Source organism: Littorina saxatilis, linkage group LG1 (genome assembly GCF_037325665.1).
Source record: "Littorina saxatilis isolate snail1 linkage group LG1, US_GU_Lsax_2.0, whole genome shotgun sequence".
NCBI lineage: Eukaryota > Metazoa > Mollusca > Gastropoda > Littorinimorpha > Littorinidae > Littorina > Littorina saxatilis.
The window spans coordinates 61072885-61094394 of record NC_090245.1 but is presented as its reverse complement, the minus strand read 5'-3'; the positions used below and the strand labels follow the sequence as shown (position 1 = coordinate 61094394).

Genomic DNA, 21510 nt, shown 5'->3' with positions numbered 1-21510 from the left:
TAGGCATAGATAAAAATGTCCATCAAATACCCGTGGGACTTGGAATAAAGTAAAAAGATTCCATCTCACACGGCATTAAGTCTCAGGAAACATGAATACACGCATGCAGGAAAAAAAAATATGGGTAGCGCCGTATGTATGGCAGCTCGCTTTCCCCGGGGAGAAAGCAGCCCGAATTTCCATGAGGGTAACCTCACTGGACTGTAAATCTTATCCAATCTAATTATGATTGAAATTAAATTTCCGAAATCGATTTAAAAACAATTTCATCTTATTCCTTGTCCGTTCCTGATTCCAAAAACACATAGATATGATATGTTTGGATTAAAAACACATTCAGAGAGTTAAAAAGAATAGAGATATAGAAAAGCGGGCTATCCTCCTCAGCGCAACCGCTACCGCGCTTTTCTGTATTGTTAATTTCACTGCCTTTGCCACGAGCAGTGGACAGACGATGCTACGAGTGTACGGTCTTGCCGAAAAAATGCAATTGCGTTCAGTTTCATTCTGTGAGTTCGACTGAGCTTGACTAAATGTTGTATTTTCGCCTTACGCGACTTGTTGTTTATTTTCTTCGTGTGCAAGAGAGTACGTTGTAATATCAAAATTGATTTTAAAAATTAATTTAAGGCGAGAATGAGTTTTTTTAAATTTTTGGTTAACATGATATTACTGTTATCTACCTTGTATACGCCCACCCACCCCATGCACCAATTTTGCCCAAAAGTGGGGGGTGGGCGTTTAATAGGTACTATACCCTGGGCAGGAGCGGTTTCTTAGCTAGAAAAACGATATTTTGGTCATTTGCCATAGAAGTGTTCAAAGGATGCGTTATTGCACAAAACTCCCCCCCCCCACTCTCTCTCTCTCTCTCTCTCTCTCTTTCTCTCTCTCTCTCACACACACACACACACACACACACACACACACACACACACACACACTAACACACACACACACACACACACACACACACACACACACACACACACACACACACACACACCCGTGAATCAACCTCTTCAGACATCACTTCCCGCCAAAGATGAAGCTTTGAAGATGAAGACCATTGTTGGAGCAGTCCGCGGTACAAGCCATCAACAACTGTACGACGAGTCAGGCTTTATTTCACTTTTAGAGAGGCGTAAACGTCAAAAATTGATATTATTTCACAAGATTGTACACCGTAAGGTGCCAAACTACTAAACTAGCGATATTGCCACCATTAATATCAACTAATAACCCATATCGCCAGCGCAGACCTTTAGATAGGAAAGTTCCATCGTTTAACACTGAATTATACAGAAACTCATTTCTCCCATCTTCAACACAACTCTGGAATTCTTTACCAGACTACATAAAACTTAGTGAGTCCCTAAGTGAATTCAACCACTTTTTGTCAAAAAACGATTTAAGTCCGCCGTGTTATTGGTATTCTGGAGATCGCATATCACAAACAATTCACTGTAAGCTCAGGCTATATATAAGTGATCTTAATAACGATCTAGTGAGACGTCACGTTGCTACAGATGCATCTTGTGACTGCGGATTTTCGTCCGAAACCGTAAAACACTTCCTATTAGATTGTCCAAATTATCGCGAAGCACGTCAAGAAACCATACATACCCTCCCTAACCACAGTATTCACCTCCCCCACCTTCTAAATGGAGACAGACAGTATTCTCTAGATTTGAACAGGAACATTTTTTTCCATTGTACACTCGTTCATTGAACGTTCAGGCCGCTTTGGGCAAACCAGAATCAATGCTCCACAAACCGGACAACAACTTTAATTTCTGCACAACTCCTACCCATCCCTCTTCTTTTTATTCCTTTTCTTCCCCTCCTTCCTTCCTCTTTCTGTCTTTCTTTATAATGATTATGCAACGTTTATTATGTTATTAATAGAGTTGGTTTATTTTAATAGACAAATTGTTCAGCCGTTACCGCCTTACGTTGAAATATCCATGCAGGAACACCACTATAAGCTTCTAGCTTGTTGCTGTTACCTGTGTCTTTTGTATACATGACACATGTCATGATTGTAACATTTTTTTAAATAAACTTATGTTTAAACCAAAGATGAAGCTTTCGTTTCTTCTTTTTCCTCCCAGTCAAAAATGTATTGCGATTCTCTAGCCACTCTAGAAACCTTTTTCTGTCCAATCCCCGAAACATGTCTAAGGAAAGGAAACAATTGAAAAACAACAATAACAGCAGACTGAATAATCTTTATTTATTTTCCTTGTCTACTCCACTGGTCGAAACTGGGGGGGCGTTTACTAGGTACTATACCATGTACACCTGCATGCAACTGAGGTTACAAATTTTTTTTTTTTAAAAAGTCTCCCCGTGTTTTTATTTCATTCAGTTTGTTTGGGTTGTTGCTATTGACTTTGAAACTGACACGCCGGCGAAAACGCCGGTAACGCGTGTGCAGAGAAGAGCAAACATCGGGAATCTTCAATTCTAAAGATAACCAACACTGGTAGCTGCCGACATTCCGCTAGACACACATGAATACCGGGGAAAAATAAATAATTACTGGGCAGTAAAAATAAATAATGGGCGGTAGTTAAACGATAGTTTGACTTTAAAGGACACAATGTTGCAGCTTTTTCAAGAATACGGGCCCAGGGTGGGTATCATTTTCGAGGCTCCGTCCATCCGGCTTGAAATTGCTGTACCAGTTAAACACCACGGCTCTACAAAGAGTGTTCATTCAAAAACATTTCATCACACTTTCATGCAAGTCGGCCTCTTTTAACCCTTAGTTTGTAGTTATTGTAAGTTATCGGTCCGAAATCACGAATTTGAGCTTCATGACGCAATTTCATACATTGCGCGGTGAGTATCTTCCCGAGACGACCATATGAAAACGACATAACTCTGGAGCTTCATTTGTTGTGTCAAGCCTCACAAAAGTCTATTATTTGACGGCATGATTTTGTATTTAACGCCATATTGCCAGGAGCCTGGATTCTAAATAATAATGGAACAGCCCTCGTAATTGGTTTGACTGTCTTCTCGTGTGTCAAAGTTGCAAAGTTTTGCCTATTGTGATTTTTTGTCGATTTTGAGGGTACCCTTACTTGAGCGGCGGTCACGTGAACCCTGTAAAAGAATTATTTAATCCAAAAGGTGATCCTGAAGGTTAAATAAACGGCCTTAACTGGCAAATAACGTTTTAATGAAATGACACGGGAATTAATGCTTTAATTTGGGTTTGAAATGTGTTGCAATAATGTTTTTGCCAAGTTTATAAAATCAGAAGCAAAATTCTCAATCATTTTTGGACAGACAGTTCCTTCAAATCACCAAGATGCAGGTGTCCTGAGTGTATTGGCCTTGACAGATGGATGGTGTGGAGAAAGGATGCAGGAAAGGGGGTTTAGATCTCGATGAAGGTTCATAGCAAGGTTCATCATTCTTGGCATCGCTCAGTTTCCTATATTTTATTTAATAATTTTTTATTTTAAGAAAGTTTTCGCAGAAGCCTTTTGTTTTAATTATTTTCCCGTAGAGAGAAGCAAGACCATTTATTTTTTAATTCAACAAAGAAAGTGAAATCAGAATTTAATTTGGTAAGACCAGTTTCTGGGGGGAAGGAATTCTTGTGAGTCAAATTTGAATATGGGATATCAGACTTTTGCACAAGCTAAATAAATTAGTAAAATTAAAAAAATTAAAAATAGACGAATTTCGAACCTTACTGCACGACGCCAATCATTTCTTTATAAATGCTGTCTAAATATTTCTCTTCTGGACGCATCACTTTGACGAGTTGCCGACTTCAATTTCAATTGGTACTTTTAGAGGTAGACTCCAGTCTTAAGTTGAAGGATGATCTCATACCATGTAAAAACCTCAAGTTCTGTGGTGTTGAACAGGATCGCTTTCACAAGAAGGAATACCTTTAACTCTTCTAGTCTCAACAGTTTCAGCAAACTTCACAAAAAACCCAAAATGGAAGTGTTGGATACTTTCCCTCTCCCTCCTCAAAAATAAAGGCATTAGAACGCAAATTGGGAAATTAAAATCTGTTGTCAACTGGCCTGCTGGGTGCACATTTCATACGACCTAATTTGTTGGTTCTGAGCACGTTGATGTATCAGCGGAGTTCCAAAGAGAAGGAATTGGTAGTCGCATTTGACGAACTGTAGTTATAACAGTGGTGAGTATATGCATGGCTTTTTTACATTCTGTACAACATAAACAAACTGGTTTTGCCAGTGACGAGTAGGACCTTTTTGAATCTCTGTCATCACAGGCATCAGCAAGGCACAACTCCTTGAGACAAGCGCACCAAGGGCATCACGGAGTGGCAGTGGCAGCTGCTTCGTCCTGTGTGTAGACAGCAACGACCCCTATGCAACCAAGAGACCCAACTGTTAACATCGTATCGCCTGTCACCGGACCTCTGAACGATGACAGAATGTTCTGCTGACTGACACAATGTTCATATCTAAACCCCTGGACAGTGCAGCAGAGATCAGACGAGTTCTTGTTAAGAATCTCATCGGGTCTTTGGTGACAGACACGCACAGATAGGTCAAACCCACTCTTCAACTACACCATATAAATAGTCTACTTTTCGGCCCTATGTTATTTCTCTGGTCACCCAAGCAAAGTGTTAAACAATCTAAATGGAAATGGATGACCATTTGATGAAGAAGCAATAACTTCATTTCTTCATATATCACCCTGTCTGTGGAGCCCGCCGGAAGCGGAGATGGTGAGATTTCTACCATGTGTGTCCCAGTTCTGTCAACCAGGCTTTCACGCATGACGTTATTGATGAAAATGTTGGAAAATGTTCAAGCCGGCCTGGGATGAAGTGCACGGAGCGAAACTGAGTGGGTGCCACCCAAGTGGGTAGGAGCCAGCCGCGGGGTCTGATTAGTTGACATTGACATTGAGATTTGTGGTGATTTTAACCAATCAGGCCCCGCGGTTGGCTCCTAGCCACTTGGGTAGCACCCACTTTCGCTTCGTGCACCGCAGCCCTGTGCACGAATCGAAAGTGGGTGCCACCCAACCGGAAGAGAACAATCCGCGGGGTCTGATTCGTTGAAATCACAACAAATCTTAATTTCAACCAATCCAACATTGCGGCTGGCTCCGACCCGGTTGGGAACTTTCTCGTGCACCTCGGCCATGGTGCCCGCTGTCAACAAACCAACTGGGGCGATTACAGCACGGAACTGTCTGGGACTCCCAAATTGATGTCGTAATTGAGTTGTCGTTCTTTGTCATTGTCTCGTTCAGTCTCGTGGCAAATTCGGCGAGACGTTTTGATAGAGGGAAAGTGTATCAATTGAGCCGTCACTTTCTTGTCTTAATATTTTGACTGCGGACAAACATTGGCATACGTACGATGTTGCTGAGGAAAACTAATGTCTGCGCTCGGACCAGTGACTATTCAGTGTTAGGAAGAAAAGTTCAATGTGACTTTATCTGCCAAAGAAAACACATTCCTGCTAATATTTTGCTGACAAAATATCACGCTTTTAGATTTTTTAGAGAAGTTAACTTATCCTTTGACATGTACTTGTGATTTCTCTTTGATTCAGGGGGATACTGGAAACAGAATGCTTTGCGCGAAGATTCTGATCCAAGTCTTTCATCAAGCGTGCATGATCACTAACTTAAATGTTTAAAATCAAAGCAACCAGTTTTGTTTACAACTCTCCGTCATTCCTTCATTTCTACCGTAATTGTCCCGTCTAATCAAGGAAAGTGTCTGAACATCTGTTTCCACTGAAAGGTTTGTATTTCGCATGTGTACGTTGACTTTCTTCCCATACAATACAACAACACAATACAATACAACAGCACACAATACCATACAACACAACACAATACAATACAATACAATACAATACAATAAAAACTGCACAATTCCACCCTTGTCTAAAGCACAATCTACAATAAAAATCTAAAAAACCAGGCTGAGGTGTTCATTTTTTTTTAAAGAGTTCAGACACCGATTGACGAACAAAATAGATTTCGCCTGTGTTAAAACTAGTGTGAACAAAATGAGAGGAATCAATCGGACAGACTTTATGATACAGAATTTTTATTATGATGACATGCCATGAACAAGATTAACAAGAGTTGGGTAATTCAATGGGGTATCTGTCCAATCAATTACAATTACATGACCTATTTTGGAAGTGGTACCAATCCCTGGTTTACGATTGTTGTGATGATGTGTTTCTATTTGTATTATTGTAACGTGTCTTTCCGAAATGGCTGGAAATAGCGTAATTTCATGACGTTTTCGTAGTTTGAAATTAGATCTGTGCCTCGATTCCAATCAACATAATTATTTCCTGGAACATACGCTCGATTTTTACCAAAAAATGACACAATACCGAACAGAGTCCACACGATCACATATAATGCTGCGTCGCTCACAAGAAATAACGGTTTTAGGTGTAAACGAAAACAAGTCGCGTAAGGCGAAAATACAATATTTAGTCAAGTAGCTGTCGAACTCACAGAATGAAACTGAACGCAATGCCATTTTTCAGCAAGACCGTATACTCGTAGCATCGTCAGTCCACCGCTCATGGCAAAGGCAGTGAAATTGACAAGAAGAGCGGGGTAGTAGTTGCGCTAAGAAGGATAGCACGCTTTCTGTACCTCTCTTTGTTTTAACTTTCTGAGCGTGTTTTTAATCCAAACATATCATATCTATATGTTTTTGGAATCAGGAACCGACAAGGAATAAGATGAAAGTGTTTTTAAATTGATTTGGACAATTTAATTTTGATAATAATTTTTGTATATTTAATTTTCAGAGCTTGTTTTTAATCCGAATATAACATATTTATATGTTTTTGGAATCAGCAAATGATGGAGAATAAGATAAACGTAAATTTGGATCGTTTTATAAATTTTTATTTTTTTTTACAATTTTCAGATTTTTAATGACCAAAGTCATTAATTAATTTTTAAGCCACCAAGCTGAAATGCAATACCGAAGTCCGGGCTTTGTCGAAGATTACTTGACCAAAATTTCAACCAATTTGGTTGAAAAATGAGGGCGTGACAGTGCCGCCTCAACTTTCACGAAAAGCCGGATATGACGTCATCAAAGACATTTATCAAAAAAATGAAAAAAACGTTCGGGGATTTCATACCCAGGAACTCTCATGTCAAATTTCATAAAGATCGGTCCAGTAGTTTAGTCTGAATCGCTCTACACACACACACACACACACAGACACACAGACACACGCACATACACCACGACCCTCGTTTCGATTCCCCCTCGATGTTAAAATATTTAGTCAAAACTTGACTAAATATAAAAAGAACAGGGCCTGAGTACGGTGAAAATACAAGACTTATTTTACAACCATTTGAAAAATACATACATCCCCCGTGGTTGCCCGCATAACGAAATCTCGTGTTTTGAACTTGCCAGTGTTACAGCACAGAGCAGAGTCCGTCCCGCACTTTGCTTTGTGTACATCACGTGGGACACCCCGAAGCGTCCCGGTACCAAAGCGTCCCGGTACCGAAGCGTCCCGGTACCAAAGCGTCCCGGTACCGAAGCGTCCCGGTACCAAAGCGTCCCGGTACCGAAGCGTCCCACTATAACGCGTCACAGGACTTAGACTTTTTTTCTTTTTTTTTAAACCTTGACCAAGGGCGGATCAATTCACTTTGGAGGGGGGGGGGGTTTACAAAATGACTGCGAAGATACAAGTTGACGGCGCCGAAGGCGCCTAAGCCTCTAGGGGGGTTCCGGGGGTATGCCCCCCCGGATTTTTTTTTTATCCAAAGAAGCAAAATAGAGCTAGAGCTATCTGGTGCATCCTGAGCCAATAAATTACCTCTTTTTTGGGGGGGTGGGGGGGGGGTTACGTAACCCGTGTAACCCCCCCCCAGATCCGCCCTTGTTGACCTTGATTTGACCTTGACTTGACTAACCATATTTATTTTTTTTTAATTTAATCTTGACCTTGATTTGACCTTGACTTCACTGATTTTTTTAATTTTGCACAGACCTTGATTTGCTTTCGGTAAAAAAAAAAATCACTTTTTGTCCAACTTTTCCCCAACTTTACTTTAGATCTGTACTCACAACACACCAATTTGGAAATACTGTACCCGTGTGGACAAGTTCGGGGGGAAAGTCCGTAGGCTTCCGTTCACAAGAGAGATATGTCTGTTACCACACACGCTTTCTGGCTTCACTAAGCGTGAGCGTCGGAAAAAGTCTTTTCAGTTCTGCCTCCGACTTTTAAATTGTATCATTTGGGTTAATTTGGGTTCATTTGGGTAATAAAAAACGCTCGCGCTGGACCCGAGTACTCTTCAGACTGGCTCGCTCCCCCAGTATGAAAGATTTTGTCTTGTGCACGTTTAAGACCAATTGATTGCTCTGTGTGAATTACAGGCATTCCCTTTGCTTTATAAATACATTGGCATGCGAGCCGAGGATGTGCGTGGTGACTGGTACCGGGACGCTTCGGCACCGGGACGCTTCGGTACCGGGACGCTTCGTGCCCTACTGCGCGGGAGCTTCCCGAAGCGTCCCGGTACCAAAGCGTCCCGGTACCCCTGTGACGCGTTATAGTGGGACGCTTCGGTACCGGGACGCTTCGGCACCGGGACGCTTCGGTACCGGGACGCTTCGGTACCGGGACGCTTCGTGATGTACCCGGCCACCCAAACACCCGCACAACGCAACATTTTCACGAGAAAAACACGTTTATTTGTTTGCTTTGTCTGTATTACACATTTCTATTTACATTTACCACTGACACACAAAATTGTATACTTTAGTTTGCAAGTGAATCGTTATCATACAAAATAACGCTATCACGAGACGAACAGAGATCTCAGAGATCGTCTGCTTCTCAACTGTTTCGCGCAAATCGTGTAATATCTATTTTTGCGGAAACCTCCCGAAGAAATGCAATCTCAGCGGCTTCCACCTGCAACATAGTCGTGCTTATTTGGAATGTGACGTCCTGTTCTTCGTCAGTCACACCTATCTCGAAAACTAAGCGTCGCACAGAACCAGCGCCCTTCCATTAATATAAACAAAATTGACCGTGTCATTTTTGCACCGACCTGCAGAACTTACCATTACCCTCATTCTGAAAAATGACATCAAAAGAGGTAAAAGTGATCGTACTCTGAAAAAAATATGCATGTTGAGCGATATGTATGCGCTGTTTGGAAGTGTTCACAATCTGGTATATTCGAAAATAGTATACCCTCAGAAATGAACACCACATTATAAGTTGCTGTGTGCCTCGCAGCTCGGGGTCTCGGCTTCCCTGAGCCTTCTTGTGTTTGCCGAGACTGAAGTGCAGACATTCTCAGTGTCCACACTGAACTCTCACTCTCTCTCTCTCTCTCTCTCTCTCTCTCTCTCTCTCTCTCTCTCTCGTGGACTTCACTATTGACTCGCCGCTCACAAGTTCCACTGCCCTGACTCTCTTCCCACACTGTGTTAAGAAAATTTTCTTCCCGACGCTTCCGTCATCTGCTTCAGGGGAAATTCAAAGAGGTTGGTGAAGCTATTTATCTCTATAAATGAAGTATTACGAAGTGTTGCACATCGAGATAGGTCAGGTTAGTTCTGTTAGTGTCTATACTTAATGCCAATGGGTTTTTCGGGTTTGTATTTCGCGTATTTTACCCGTGAATCGGCCGAATGACGGACCCGTCGCTGCACAGCTGCAAAGTTTGTCGCTTCGAGCGCAAAATCGTGAGGAAAACGCGTCTTGTAAGTAATGCTAATAGTGGGGCTCGTATGTTGCAGACGCACTAATCAATCATTCACATCTTGCAACAAACATCATACTTTGTGATATTGTTCCTTATAATTATTTAAGGGATTTCAGATACAGAGCCACTTCAGAAATCGTTTTTTTTTGTTTTTGATAGGGAATGAAAGGCTGCATTTACAGCAGACGAAGTTCGTACCAAAAGCGCTCAGCAGTAAATATTCCCAACTCAGCAAATGTAAAATTCAATGGTTTACCATGCACCAGAAGTTGTCTGATGATAACACATGCATGACATAAATACTCTTATGGGTATTTTTGTTTTCTGGTATTTAATTTGATCGTTTTTAGAATTGTATATATCCGCAGCATGAAAATTCAAGATGGCGGCCTCCGCAACATTGCGTGTTTTGATTTAAGCGAAAACAACGTTTCTGAAGGTAAGTTTTCAAGAATACGCATCCATTCACCAATGTCACATCATTTTACTGTTTAATTCTCCCCTGGGGTCTGTTATTCATCGGGTGAAGCGCTGAAATGCAGAGACTTTGTTTAATCTTGCAATAGCGCATTAGCTGGATTGTGATGCTGATAGATCTAGATCTATCTGTTGATTACAAGTAAGGAAATCATGATCGCCACGCTGGTGATTTTAAACAGATTAAACGAACTTTGAATAAAAGGCGAGGAGAAAGAGATTGTTCATGGTATGATAATTAGTCCTGCCTACGTTAAGGACTTCCATAAGTCTCTAAACGGCTGGGGTGGGGAGGGGTAGAGTCAAAAACTGAGTGAGGGTAGGCCAGATAGTAGGATGACCAGCTGGAGATAAAAACACTCCACTCCCCATGTCTTTACAGTGTTGTGATCAAACTTTCAAAGACAGTAGGTAACAGACAAAAGCATACAGTGTATGCTAATCAAATGAGATAAGTGGTTTTGAAAAAGGAAGAGGTACCGTCCGCTCTTTGAGTTTTACAATTTTGGTTTGTTGCTTGTTTCTCATCCTTTTGCTTATTTTAAGTTGACCGTGCATTGGTGTGAATTTTATTTTTACAGGATATATACAAGAGTTACACCACATGCCGGTTCCTGGGAACAAGCGTTCTGCAATTATTCCGGTGCCACAGAAGGGAGCTGATTTCACTAGTACTACTGTATCAAGGTTTGTTACCTAATACATCCTGTCTAGCTTAACAGTAAGATTTTTTTATTTGTATTAATTGGAACATGTTTGCACATCATTTGTAAGCGACCTCTGTGAATTTGATGGGTTTAACGTACCCTCACTATGGTCAACATTCTCTTAGCGACTGTTTGAAGCGAATAAATGTAGCGGTCAGAAAGATTCCAGAATCAGTTGGGTCACTGGAAACTGTGTTTGTTTGTTTTTTAACCTGAAACAGTAAGAATTATACGAATTCATGAAATAAAATGTTCTTTCATTTTGGTCTGTTGTGTGAAGACTTGCTAACCCGGCTTTGACCGACTCTCTGAGATAGTAAACATTATTCAAATACATTCAAATAAAAATGTCACTTTTCATCTTTTGTGTGAAGGATACCCCAGGCTGATTTCCTGCACCATGGATGTAGAGGACGCCAGACAGTCTGCTTCTCATTTCAGCTGTGTTGCGTTTTTTTCTGCTCATGAAGTGTATCGCCACATTGCCAAAGCCATTGACCAAGAGAAGTCACCCTGTCTGCCCATTTTGCATAGCCTTACAGGCTGTGACACTATGTCGTTCTTCAATGGTATTGGGGAAACAGAAGGCTTGGGAAGTATGGCAAGCATTTGAAGACGTCACTCAAACTTTCTTCAGGTTGTCTGCTCCTCTTTGTAAGCTGAGTACCACTGACAGGGCAGCACAAGAGCTTTTTGGTGTACATTTGTAGGACAAAACCAGCAACGTACTAGACGGTACCTCTGCAGTAAAAAGAGCTGCCAAAGTGACCATAATCCCCTTACAAGTGAGGTGCTGCTGCGGGACATGAGATTGAGAAGAGCCATCTACCTATTAGACTTCCCAACTCTGTGGGCTGGCAGTTCAAGGCTGGAAAGTGGGAGTCATCCTGGACGAGCTTTCAAGAGGTATCCAGCGTGTGCCGAGAACTCATGAGGTGTGCCTGCAAGAATGTGCTTGCATGCCTGTGAAAACTGTCAGCATCTAAACTGTGCAAAAATATTATTGCACCCATTTTCATACCCCAACTCAAACATTTATTCCTGTGTCATTTTATTCAAACTGTCTATGCCATTAAAGGCTCGCATCTTCGCTATCTGGCATATTTTTTTTTTACATCATCATTTACGCCGTCAAAATAAGGATACCCTTGACGTGACAAAGAGATGTGACAAAAACTTCGGGTACCTTTTAAAAAGCCGACGACAATTCCTGAGGCACAACTGGGTCACTGTTGTTTACGAAGAGAAAGTCAACTTGATTATCCATCCAGAACAGGTTGTTTTATTTTGCCATCTTGCATATTTCTAGTGTTGTGCCATTGTACCTACTGATGTATGTGTCGATCTCACGGATGAGATGTTTATGTGTCAAATTTGAGGGATACCCAAGTCAACTAAAATCCATGTATTTTAGCAATGACCAAGTGGGTTGCGTTGAAACTTTCAGGAATGTGTGTCTACACATGAGGCGTAGTTCAACCGTTTGAGCACACTTTCAAATCTTCACGAAATAATATTTTAAAAACTGCCACAGGTTTGTTGACTTACATCCCACATATTTTTGACTTCGCATGTATATATGACAGATTGTTGTTTCAAGTACTGCCAAAGTTTCTTTTGAGTATAGACACTTGCCGGAATGTGCTAGTTGTGTAAACACATGAGAACAAACAACGTTTTCGAAATACAGCGATTATGAATTTTAGTCGACTTTTGAGTTGATACATTACATTTTTATCAGTTTTATTTTGGGGGTACCCTTATTTGGGCGGCGGTCAAATAACCCATGTAAAGGCCACCTTTTATTTTAAAAATGTTCCAGTTAGCCAAGTTGAGTGCCCTCAATAGTATACATTGAATACAACAGCACAGGAATGAATGTTTTCGTTTTGGTATGAAAATTGGTGCAATATATTTATTTTTGCACAGTTTAGGTAATCCTCAAATTCTTCAACCCTGCCACCCACACCGTCCAATCATTCTCTGCACCAACAATACATGTAGTGTTTTGTTTAAAAATGTTTTTGTGTGAGTTTCTATTGCAAGAGAATGTCTTGTAGCATCAAAAATGCCTAAATACCCTTTTCATTGGCGGCCATTTTGAAAATTTTTAAAAAAACTACTGATTTCTTAATTTTTTCACGGTGGCTCTGTATCAGGTTTTGTTAAGCAAAAGCAAATGTCCATTTACGCCAAATTTGCTGTTAATCACATGAAGTGAAATATGCCTAGCATACCCAACCGTTTACACTGGCGGCCATTTTGAAAAATTGTTTAAAAACTACCCATTTTTTAATTTTTTCGCGGTGGCTCTGTATCAGGTTTTGTTAAGCACATAAAACTCTTCCTATTTGCTAAATTTGGTGTTTGTTGCATGATTTGAATGATTATGCAACATAGGAGCCCCACTATAATACATTCTACCAAAACATAAACATGTCTGCACCAATCCTGCCAAGTGTCGTAGTTGTAGTCCCCCGCAAACAGCTGTAATCGTAAGAAGAATGTGATCATTCCTGCAGATTTGTGTGTCGTGCACCCGATTTGACCAAATTTTAGCGTGTCGTACACCCGCTGTGACGTTTTTCACGTCGTGACGTCCACCCGATGCTCACGTTCTGTGTCGTCTCTCCGATCGTGCACTTACCTTTTGCACATGACCTTGTTTGTTTGTATTCTGATCGTCTTGGAGTGATTTTTCAGGGACAACATGGATCAGGTCATGGAAGTTGTGGAAGAAGAAGCGGAGTTATCCGCTGAATTTATGGATAGTTACCTGGACATAGTCCAAACTCCAGAAAAGGAGGCAAAGGTGACACCCAAAGAAACATCGACACCCAAAGAGAAATCGACATGTAAGTTATATTTTATTATTATGTAAGCCTGTGCAGGATCATGTTTATGGGCCGCTCACACGTGGATTCTTGCACACGTCGATTCTTGTCAAAATTCAGGTTTAGCGACAACAATGATGTAGCTGTAAACCTATTGAACTGACAGCTGAAAGCAGCGATTGGCTGCACCTCATGTCAATAGGTTATAGCTACAACATTGTTATCGTTTTTTGACAATAAGGATTAACGTGTGAGCCATCCATTACCACCAGTTGACTGTAGCTGTTGTCCGTGTGCAGGTATTGGCAACGCTTGATTATGATAATATGAAAGCGTACTGATCATGTTATAGTTATAGTTTTACAATGCAACAACGGACTATTGTACCTGAATAATGTTTATATACATTCGATCTGGTTAGACTAACACAAGCTTTTTGTATCTTGTTGTATGTGGACAGCTGCTGACGATGGTGCTGGGCCTTCGACAGAGAAGCCAAAGTCGCCCAAGAAGAAGAAGACACCCATGAAGAAGAAGATGGAGGCCTCGGCTGACAAGTCAGTGCACCAGTGCCACGAGTGTGGTAAAACTTACAAGCATTACCGCACCTTGTGGGCTCATCAGCGCTTTGATCATGGTGAAGGAAAAACAAATCATGAATGCACCATATGTGACAAAAAGTTCACACAAAAAATTGATCTGACGTCACACCGCAACGTGAAGCATGACAAGATTAAGCCTTATTCATGTGATTCATGCGGCAGATCTTATGCAAGTCCTAAAAGCTTGTACCCCTCAAAGCATGTGTGCAAAGGGAAACCAAAAGAGGTGGCCTGCACCCAGTGTGGCAAGACCTTTGCACTAAAAAGGTTTCTGAGTGACCATGTCCGTTACCATCACACACGGGCAGGGTGTTCTTGTAAGGTGTGTTTTGCACACTTCAAGCACCGTGAACAGCTACGCCGCCATGTGGCGAAAGGCTGTCCAATGTCTGCATCTACTTGAGTATGCACACACATACTGCCCCAAGTGTGAAATATGCCTATGCAAAGTTGCAAATGTTACCTCCTCAAACCCCCCCCCCCCCGCCCCCTCCAAAAAAATCTGTTGCTGATTTTCCGACGTCAGTGTTCATCATCAGTTTATGATTGTACTGCAAAAGCAGCTTGCAGATAGAGAGTACATACAGTTTTTATGCCTATACAAAGTTGCGAATTTTAAACCCCAGATTCCCGTTTGTTGCTGATTTTCCGACGTGGTCATCGTGAGTTTATGATTATACTGCAAAAGCAGCTTGCGGATACAGAGATTACATAAATAAATGGTTATTTTGTTCACTATATACAGTTTCATGTTTCCAGGTTTTTTTATTTGTTTGTACATTGTTAGAGCATTAAAAAAACAAATTCAAGCCAGTTGTTCTTCTATGTTCTGTACTGTGATGTGTACGTGTGTGATTACCATGTGGAAACAGTCATGATTGTTGGAAAGAAAGTCTTCCGCGAGAATGTGTATGAATGTGTATGAGTGCTCCTTGAGTCCCAACAATTCTCTTCCCTTCTTTGGCTACATCAGATGGTTTAACCTTATACACTTGAGCGACATATGATTTGTGTCCGGTTGTGGGGTTTGTTGTTAACGTGCGTAATGTCAACCTTTCATCAGGATGTCTGTTTACATTATGTCCAATTATTTCGGAGAAGTTTGCAAACGTTTCCTCACAGTGGTAACAGCAATATTCCATATGAACTGCTGAAACACAAGTAACAAGAAGGGCAAAGCCCATACGACTCACATGCTTGACCTTGACCTTTAAATGACCTTGACCTTCAGGTGATATTAAAAGTCAAACAACTGAAGCTGGCAATGACACCATACATTCAGAACTATTTTACACATTTTTCCACCCAAAATACACCACATGACCTTGACTCCAGGTCAAGGTCACACAAGACATGGCTATCAATTCAACAGATAGGAAGCACATTGGTGTTTATTGGCACTTTCTACCAAGAGACATTGTCATTTAGTGGTAAAGTCACGTTTTGGACACATTTCAGAGGGGTCAAAATGACCTTGACCTTGAAGCAAGGTCAACCAAACTGGTATCAAAAGATAGGGCTCACTATGCCCTATATACCACTTGTAGCTCGGGTCGACATTTTCAAAAACTTGGGAGAAAATTGGGAAAATGTGAAAAATAACTGTTTTTAAAGGCCCTTGACCTTGAAGCAAGGTCAAGTCACTATGTATGTTTTTTTAAGGTCTTGTCATCATACACCATCATGCCACATTTGGCGCTGATAGACTTCATAGCGGCTGAGAAAAAATCCAACGTTTAAGTTTTTGGGACAGACGGCCGGACGGAGGGACGGACGACTAGGCTGAGTACATAGACTCACTTTTGCTTCGCATGTGAGTCAAAAATCTCTTTGTTTATAATCAGTGTAACTTCTGTAAGATGTTTAAAGATCCATTTGGACAGGGGCATACCAGCTACCTGCATCGCACAGTGCAGTGTATCTACCCTAGACTGTCATGTCAACCCAACTGTGGGGCCTGGATGGAAGATAACTTTATTCCTGCCCCAACACCCCTTTGCAATGGTTGAAAGGTAAGCGAGACTAAGAGTACTTACCAAGGTGTCTTTATCCACATTGGTGGTAAGATCCGGCTATTGTCATCTCCATGACTGTGTCTGAAAATGACTCCATGCCAGTCAGAATACAAAAGAACAAAGCTATACATGTAATTCGTGTTTATGTATGGGGGATGACACAATGTAACAAGTGAGAAAGGTCATGTGCAGTGTGGGAAGAGAGTCAGGGCAGTGAGTTCACGGGGTAGTTTTCTGGGTTGCCGCTGTAGCAGAAGACAATATTTAGTCTTCAGCCAGCCTCCATACTGTTACCAGCAGATACTGGTCTACTACCAGTGAATTCAAGTTACTTCTCCTGGTTTTTGACGTAATTTTGTTTCATTTATTCAAGGAGTTTCTCCACTTACTTTTTCTCTCCAAAGACAAGAAACAAAATCAATTAACTGCCCTGAACGGTCGAGAACAAAAACTTTCGTCAAAGTTAGCGCAGTGGTTAGCGCATCGGGCTGCGGGCCGGGAGGTCGTGGGTTCGAATCCCATCAGGGTCATGTGGGTTTTTCGGGCTACGGTCGGCTCCTACCCAGAGTGGAAGTACTATGGTTCCTATGGGAAGGCTGGGATCACACAGCCGAGTGTCATTCACTTAACGAATGCGACTTTGAGGGTGCTCAGGTTCTGTATACCTGACCAACACCGCAGGTGCGGCAGTTCTCGGGCCTGGTTGACGCCAGGATATATTATGACAGTAAGCGTAGAGTGCTGCCCTGTCACGTAGTCTCAAACCAAAATTGGAAATCCAAAGCATCATTATAATCATCCTCATCTCATTAATCATCCAAAATATAAATTGTCCTTGCTCTTGTGGCCCTTCATGCCCGGAGCTCTCATGGTGACCTTGGTCTCAGTGTTCCTGTTCCTTCCTTCCCTGAATAGTAGTTCTGCTGTCAGTCTTCAACGTGTGACGTTCTGGGGGGTCAACGGAGGGACGTGGTGGGACGCTCACTCAGTCTGGCTCCGCGACTTAAAGTCAATGTCGTTTGTAGGGGGCATAGTAGGTAGTGGGCTGCGTCCGTTAGCTCGGGACAGACCCACTACTGAACACCGTCGAAGTGACTCAGCAGAAGTGCAGTGTCATCTTCCGAGGGTAGCCTACCGCAGCGACCCGACATACACATTTAGTTAAGATGCTAAGTAATACGGAAGTCTCTTGTTAAGTGCACTAAAACCTATTTGAACGTCCTCTATACTGATTTTTCCAGTTATACATTTGTTCAGTAATCTGTTGTTGTATCTTTGATAAAAAAGGTGAATTTATACAGGAGTTATGTACCTTACTTTCTTTTTATGGAGACAAGAAATAAACCTCATTACTTGCCCTGAACGTGTCGGGAACAAACGATTTTTTCAAAACAATATAAACTTGGCCAACAAATTATTGCAACAAACTTTGCACGCTAATGAAAGCATTAAAACGCAATTAATTTTAGTTGAACTTTATATGGTGGAAAAGGTATGCGTGTCAGCCGTTTATAGCATTTTCCCGTTCAGTGCGTTTTGTTTTATGCACCTTACTTCTCTGGTCTTTATGTAACAGGCCAAAAAAAGCACGTTTTGCGGCCAATTTTGAGGGGGTCCTCCACTAAAAGAGCCATATATCCGAAAGTTCTCAAGGAATTGCATTCAAAATTTCCCAATATATGACCAATAGGCTTCTTAACGTTCTTAAAGGCACACTCAGCCTCCCGTAAACCATCCGTTTCTGATCACTGAGGTCCCCGAGCCTCTACAATACAGCACATGTACAAACATACTTCCATTTGAACGCTCACCGAACGGGAACATCCTGACTGCTTTCCGTTGAGAGTGAGATATTTTCAAAGAAGTTATTTCGTGCAGTCAGAACGGATTTACCATTAGACAAATCGGAAGCCTCGTTTTGGCGCTAGACCTAACTTTTAAAATCTAAATGATAAATTGAAAGCTTGTTACACAAACATTCCTAAATCATAAAAGAATTCTTTTTTAATCAAGAGTACAATTCGAAGTTTTAAAAAATTAGAGAGAGAGAGAGAGAGAGAGAGAGAGAGAGAAAGAGAGAAAGAGACTGAGAGAGAGAGAGAAAGAGAGAGAGAGAGACTGAGAGAAAGAGAGAGAGAGAGAGACTGAGAGAGAGAGAGAGAGAGAGAGAGAGAGAGAGATCAAATCAAATCAAATCAAATTTTATTTTACGAGGGTTGTGGCATAAGCAATATAAACGAGCTTCTTTTCAACCAGCCCTCGCCCAGAGAGGGACTATTCTAATCTTAAATACATATATATATATACAAACGTAAAACAATTACAAAAGATAAGCATGACAGTAACAAAAAATTAAAAAATTTAAATAAAAAAGGCAGAAAAACTATTCACATGACTATATACACGTTGTAGGCTATACATACATTCTTGTGTTATGAAACACTGATGCTTTATGGACAGATATGATCAATATGAAAATAATCAGAACGAAGTCTTCCATCACTGTGACTTTTCGTAATTTGACATTAAATGTAATGAGAGGTGTTTTTTGAAAGTATTGAGACTTGTTGGGACTCGAACTGATTCCGGGAGAGAATTCCACAAAACGCTGCCAGAATAAGCTAAACTTGATTTAGAGAGATCTATCCGCGGAATGGGGACGTTGAATTTTCGGCTTGGATTGGCTTTAAATTTTGTAATGAAAGCACTCGGTGCATGGCCGGAAAGGATTTTGTGAAGGAGCACGCCTTTATTTGATTTAAATCTTTCTTTTAAGGGCAAAATCTTAAAGTTTTTTTATAATCGTCGAAAACAAGACTGGATTGTTTTAATAGAACTGATTTTAGTGCTCGTCTGTGTAGACTATACAGTGGTTTTAAAATGTTTGCACTGGCTGAGTCCCAGATGGTCGAACAATAATCCGTGATGGTTTGTATGTATGCATTATAAAATAATAACCTTGAGTGTGGATCAAGAAAGTGTTTTATTCTGTTCAACAAATATATTTTCCTCGACATGGTTTTACACAACGATCTAACATGATCGGTCCAAGATAAATTATTATCGATATTTACTCCCAAAACTTTGTGATCTCCTACTTCCGCTATTGCATCGTTGCCAATTAATAAGAAATGAGGATTATTCTTGATGTTTTGTCTTTTTTGCCTTGTTGTAATTAACATGTATTTGGTCTTTTGGGGGTGAAGACTCATGTGGTTATATTACGTCTAATTAATGAGATCATCTACACTGTTCTGCAATGATAAATACACTTTGAGAGAGAGAGAGAGAGAGAGAGAGAGAGAGAGAGAGAGAGAGAGAGAGAGAGAGAGAGAGAGAGAGGGCTGCACTCAGTTGTAATTAACAAGAGTCAATAACAACAACCACACACACACACACACACACACACACACACACACACACACACACACATACACACACACACACACACACAAACACAAACACACGCTCATGTATACACAGACATTCACGCAAGGATGCAACACACCCACATTCACACACCAACACTCACCGACACACACACCCACAAACACACACACATTCACACACATACACACGTCAACGCGCGAGCGCTCACATCAAGCACACATTAATGTGCATCAAAACAAGTCTGCAAAAAGGAGGAGCGGTTTTCCGAAAGAGTTTAACTCATCGCGATTGTCAGAGCAATGGAGCGTGACCGCAGTAGCGAAGTAAGCACCTAAGCACAGGCCAAGGGATGTAAATATTCACGGCTAGTGTACATAGTACCAATAACGGAGAACGATAATTTTTCTTGAGTGTACCCATCTCCAGCAAATGTAAACCAGCACTTGGAAACGTTGGCACCTATTGCCACAGCCATTTTTTTTCTTAGCATGCAAAGTCACGATGTTTTGGCGTTAAACCCTGAATTAATATGAATATTTTAGTATTTCTTTTGGAAAAGTTACGTAATACCACACGCATAATCTAAAGTTGGCCAAAAAATTATTGCAACAAATTTCAAACCCAAATTAAAGCATTAATTCCTGTGTCATTTAATTAAAACTGTATATGCCAAAGAAGGCCGTTCACTTAACCTTCAGGATCACCTTTTGGATTAAATATTTCTTTAACAGGGACCACGTGACCGCCGCTCAATTAAGAGTACCCTCAAAATCGACCAGACAAAAACGGAAGAGCCGAATGAAAAATCGACAAAAAATCACAATAGGCAAAACTTTGCAACTTTGACATACGAGAAGAAATTCAAACCAATTATCTACCCTGAACAGATTATTTTGTTTTGCTACCTTGTGTATTTCGCGTGCTATGCTATTCCTACTGATGCAGGTGTCAATCGCAAGAGCGGTCAAAAACGGAACGTTTTACGTCAATTTGTATGGGTATCATGTCAAAAAGCGCTACATTTTTTAGCAATGACTTGGTGGATTGCTTTGAAACTTTCAGAATATTTTACCAACATACTAGAGATACTTCGTGCGAAAGTTTGGATCGTTACGGTTATTTATCCAGATGTGACGCAATGTTTCGGAAAATGTTGTTAAACTTGTCATAGGATTGTTCACTTGTGTCCAAAAAATTCATGACTTTGCACATCTACAGATAAATGATTGATACAGATTTTGTCTAAGTTTCATTTGCGTGTAGCTGCTGGCGTTAATTTGCTAGTCATGCAAACACATGAGGAAAAAATGGAACGTTCACGCTGTTTCGCGCTTACAGCTGTTATCGCTGCGTGCCTCTTAAAACATGCTACGGTCACGCTTGGCTGGGCAAAGCTGTGGCACCAGAATCATCGCTTAAATATGTAGCGTGTTTACTGGTCCAGCAAATTTGCGTCAGTACTTACACGCACATAAAACTCTACAGCGTGTGTATCAATCATTTTTCTAAAGACATGCAAAGTCATACATTTTTTGGACCCAAGCGAACAATCCTATGACGAGATTAAAAACTTCTTTCGAAAAATTGCATAACATTTTAACAAACACCTGTAACAATGCATCATTTCGCTCGAAGTATGTCTAGTATGTTGGTAAAATATTCTGAAAGTTTCAAAGCAATCCACCAAGTCATTGCTAAAGTGCAGACTTTTTTGTCATGATACCCCTAA

At 40.9% G+C, this 21510-nt stretch overlaps 3 protein-coding genes across 3 annotated transcripts in view; 2 read left to right on the top strand and 1 right to left on the bottom strand.

Annotated features, from left to right (window-relative positions):
• Positions 1-21510, bottom strand: part of LOC138975780 (lachesin-like) — a 271419-nt gene that overhangs the window by 82619 nt on the left and 167290 nt on the right. The window lies entirely within an intron of this gene.
• LOC138975798 (uncharacterized) overlaps positions 1-21510 on the top strand; it is a 270784-nt gene that overhangs the window by 240455 nt on the left and 8819 nt on the right. The gene's annotated exons all lie outside the window — the stretch shown is intronic.
• LOC138975789 (gastrula zinc finger protein XlCGF8.2DB-like) lies at positions 13498-14828 on the top strand. The gene is made up of 2 exons (XM_070348545.1): positions 13498-13795; positions 14235-14828. The coding sequence occupies exons 1-2, from the start codon at positions 13651-13653 to the stop codon at positions 14777-14779; spliced, it is 690 nt and encodes a 229-aa protein (XP_070204646.1). The 5' UTR covers positions 13498-13650; the 3' UTR covers positions 14780-14828.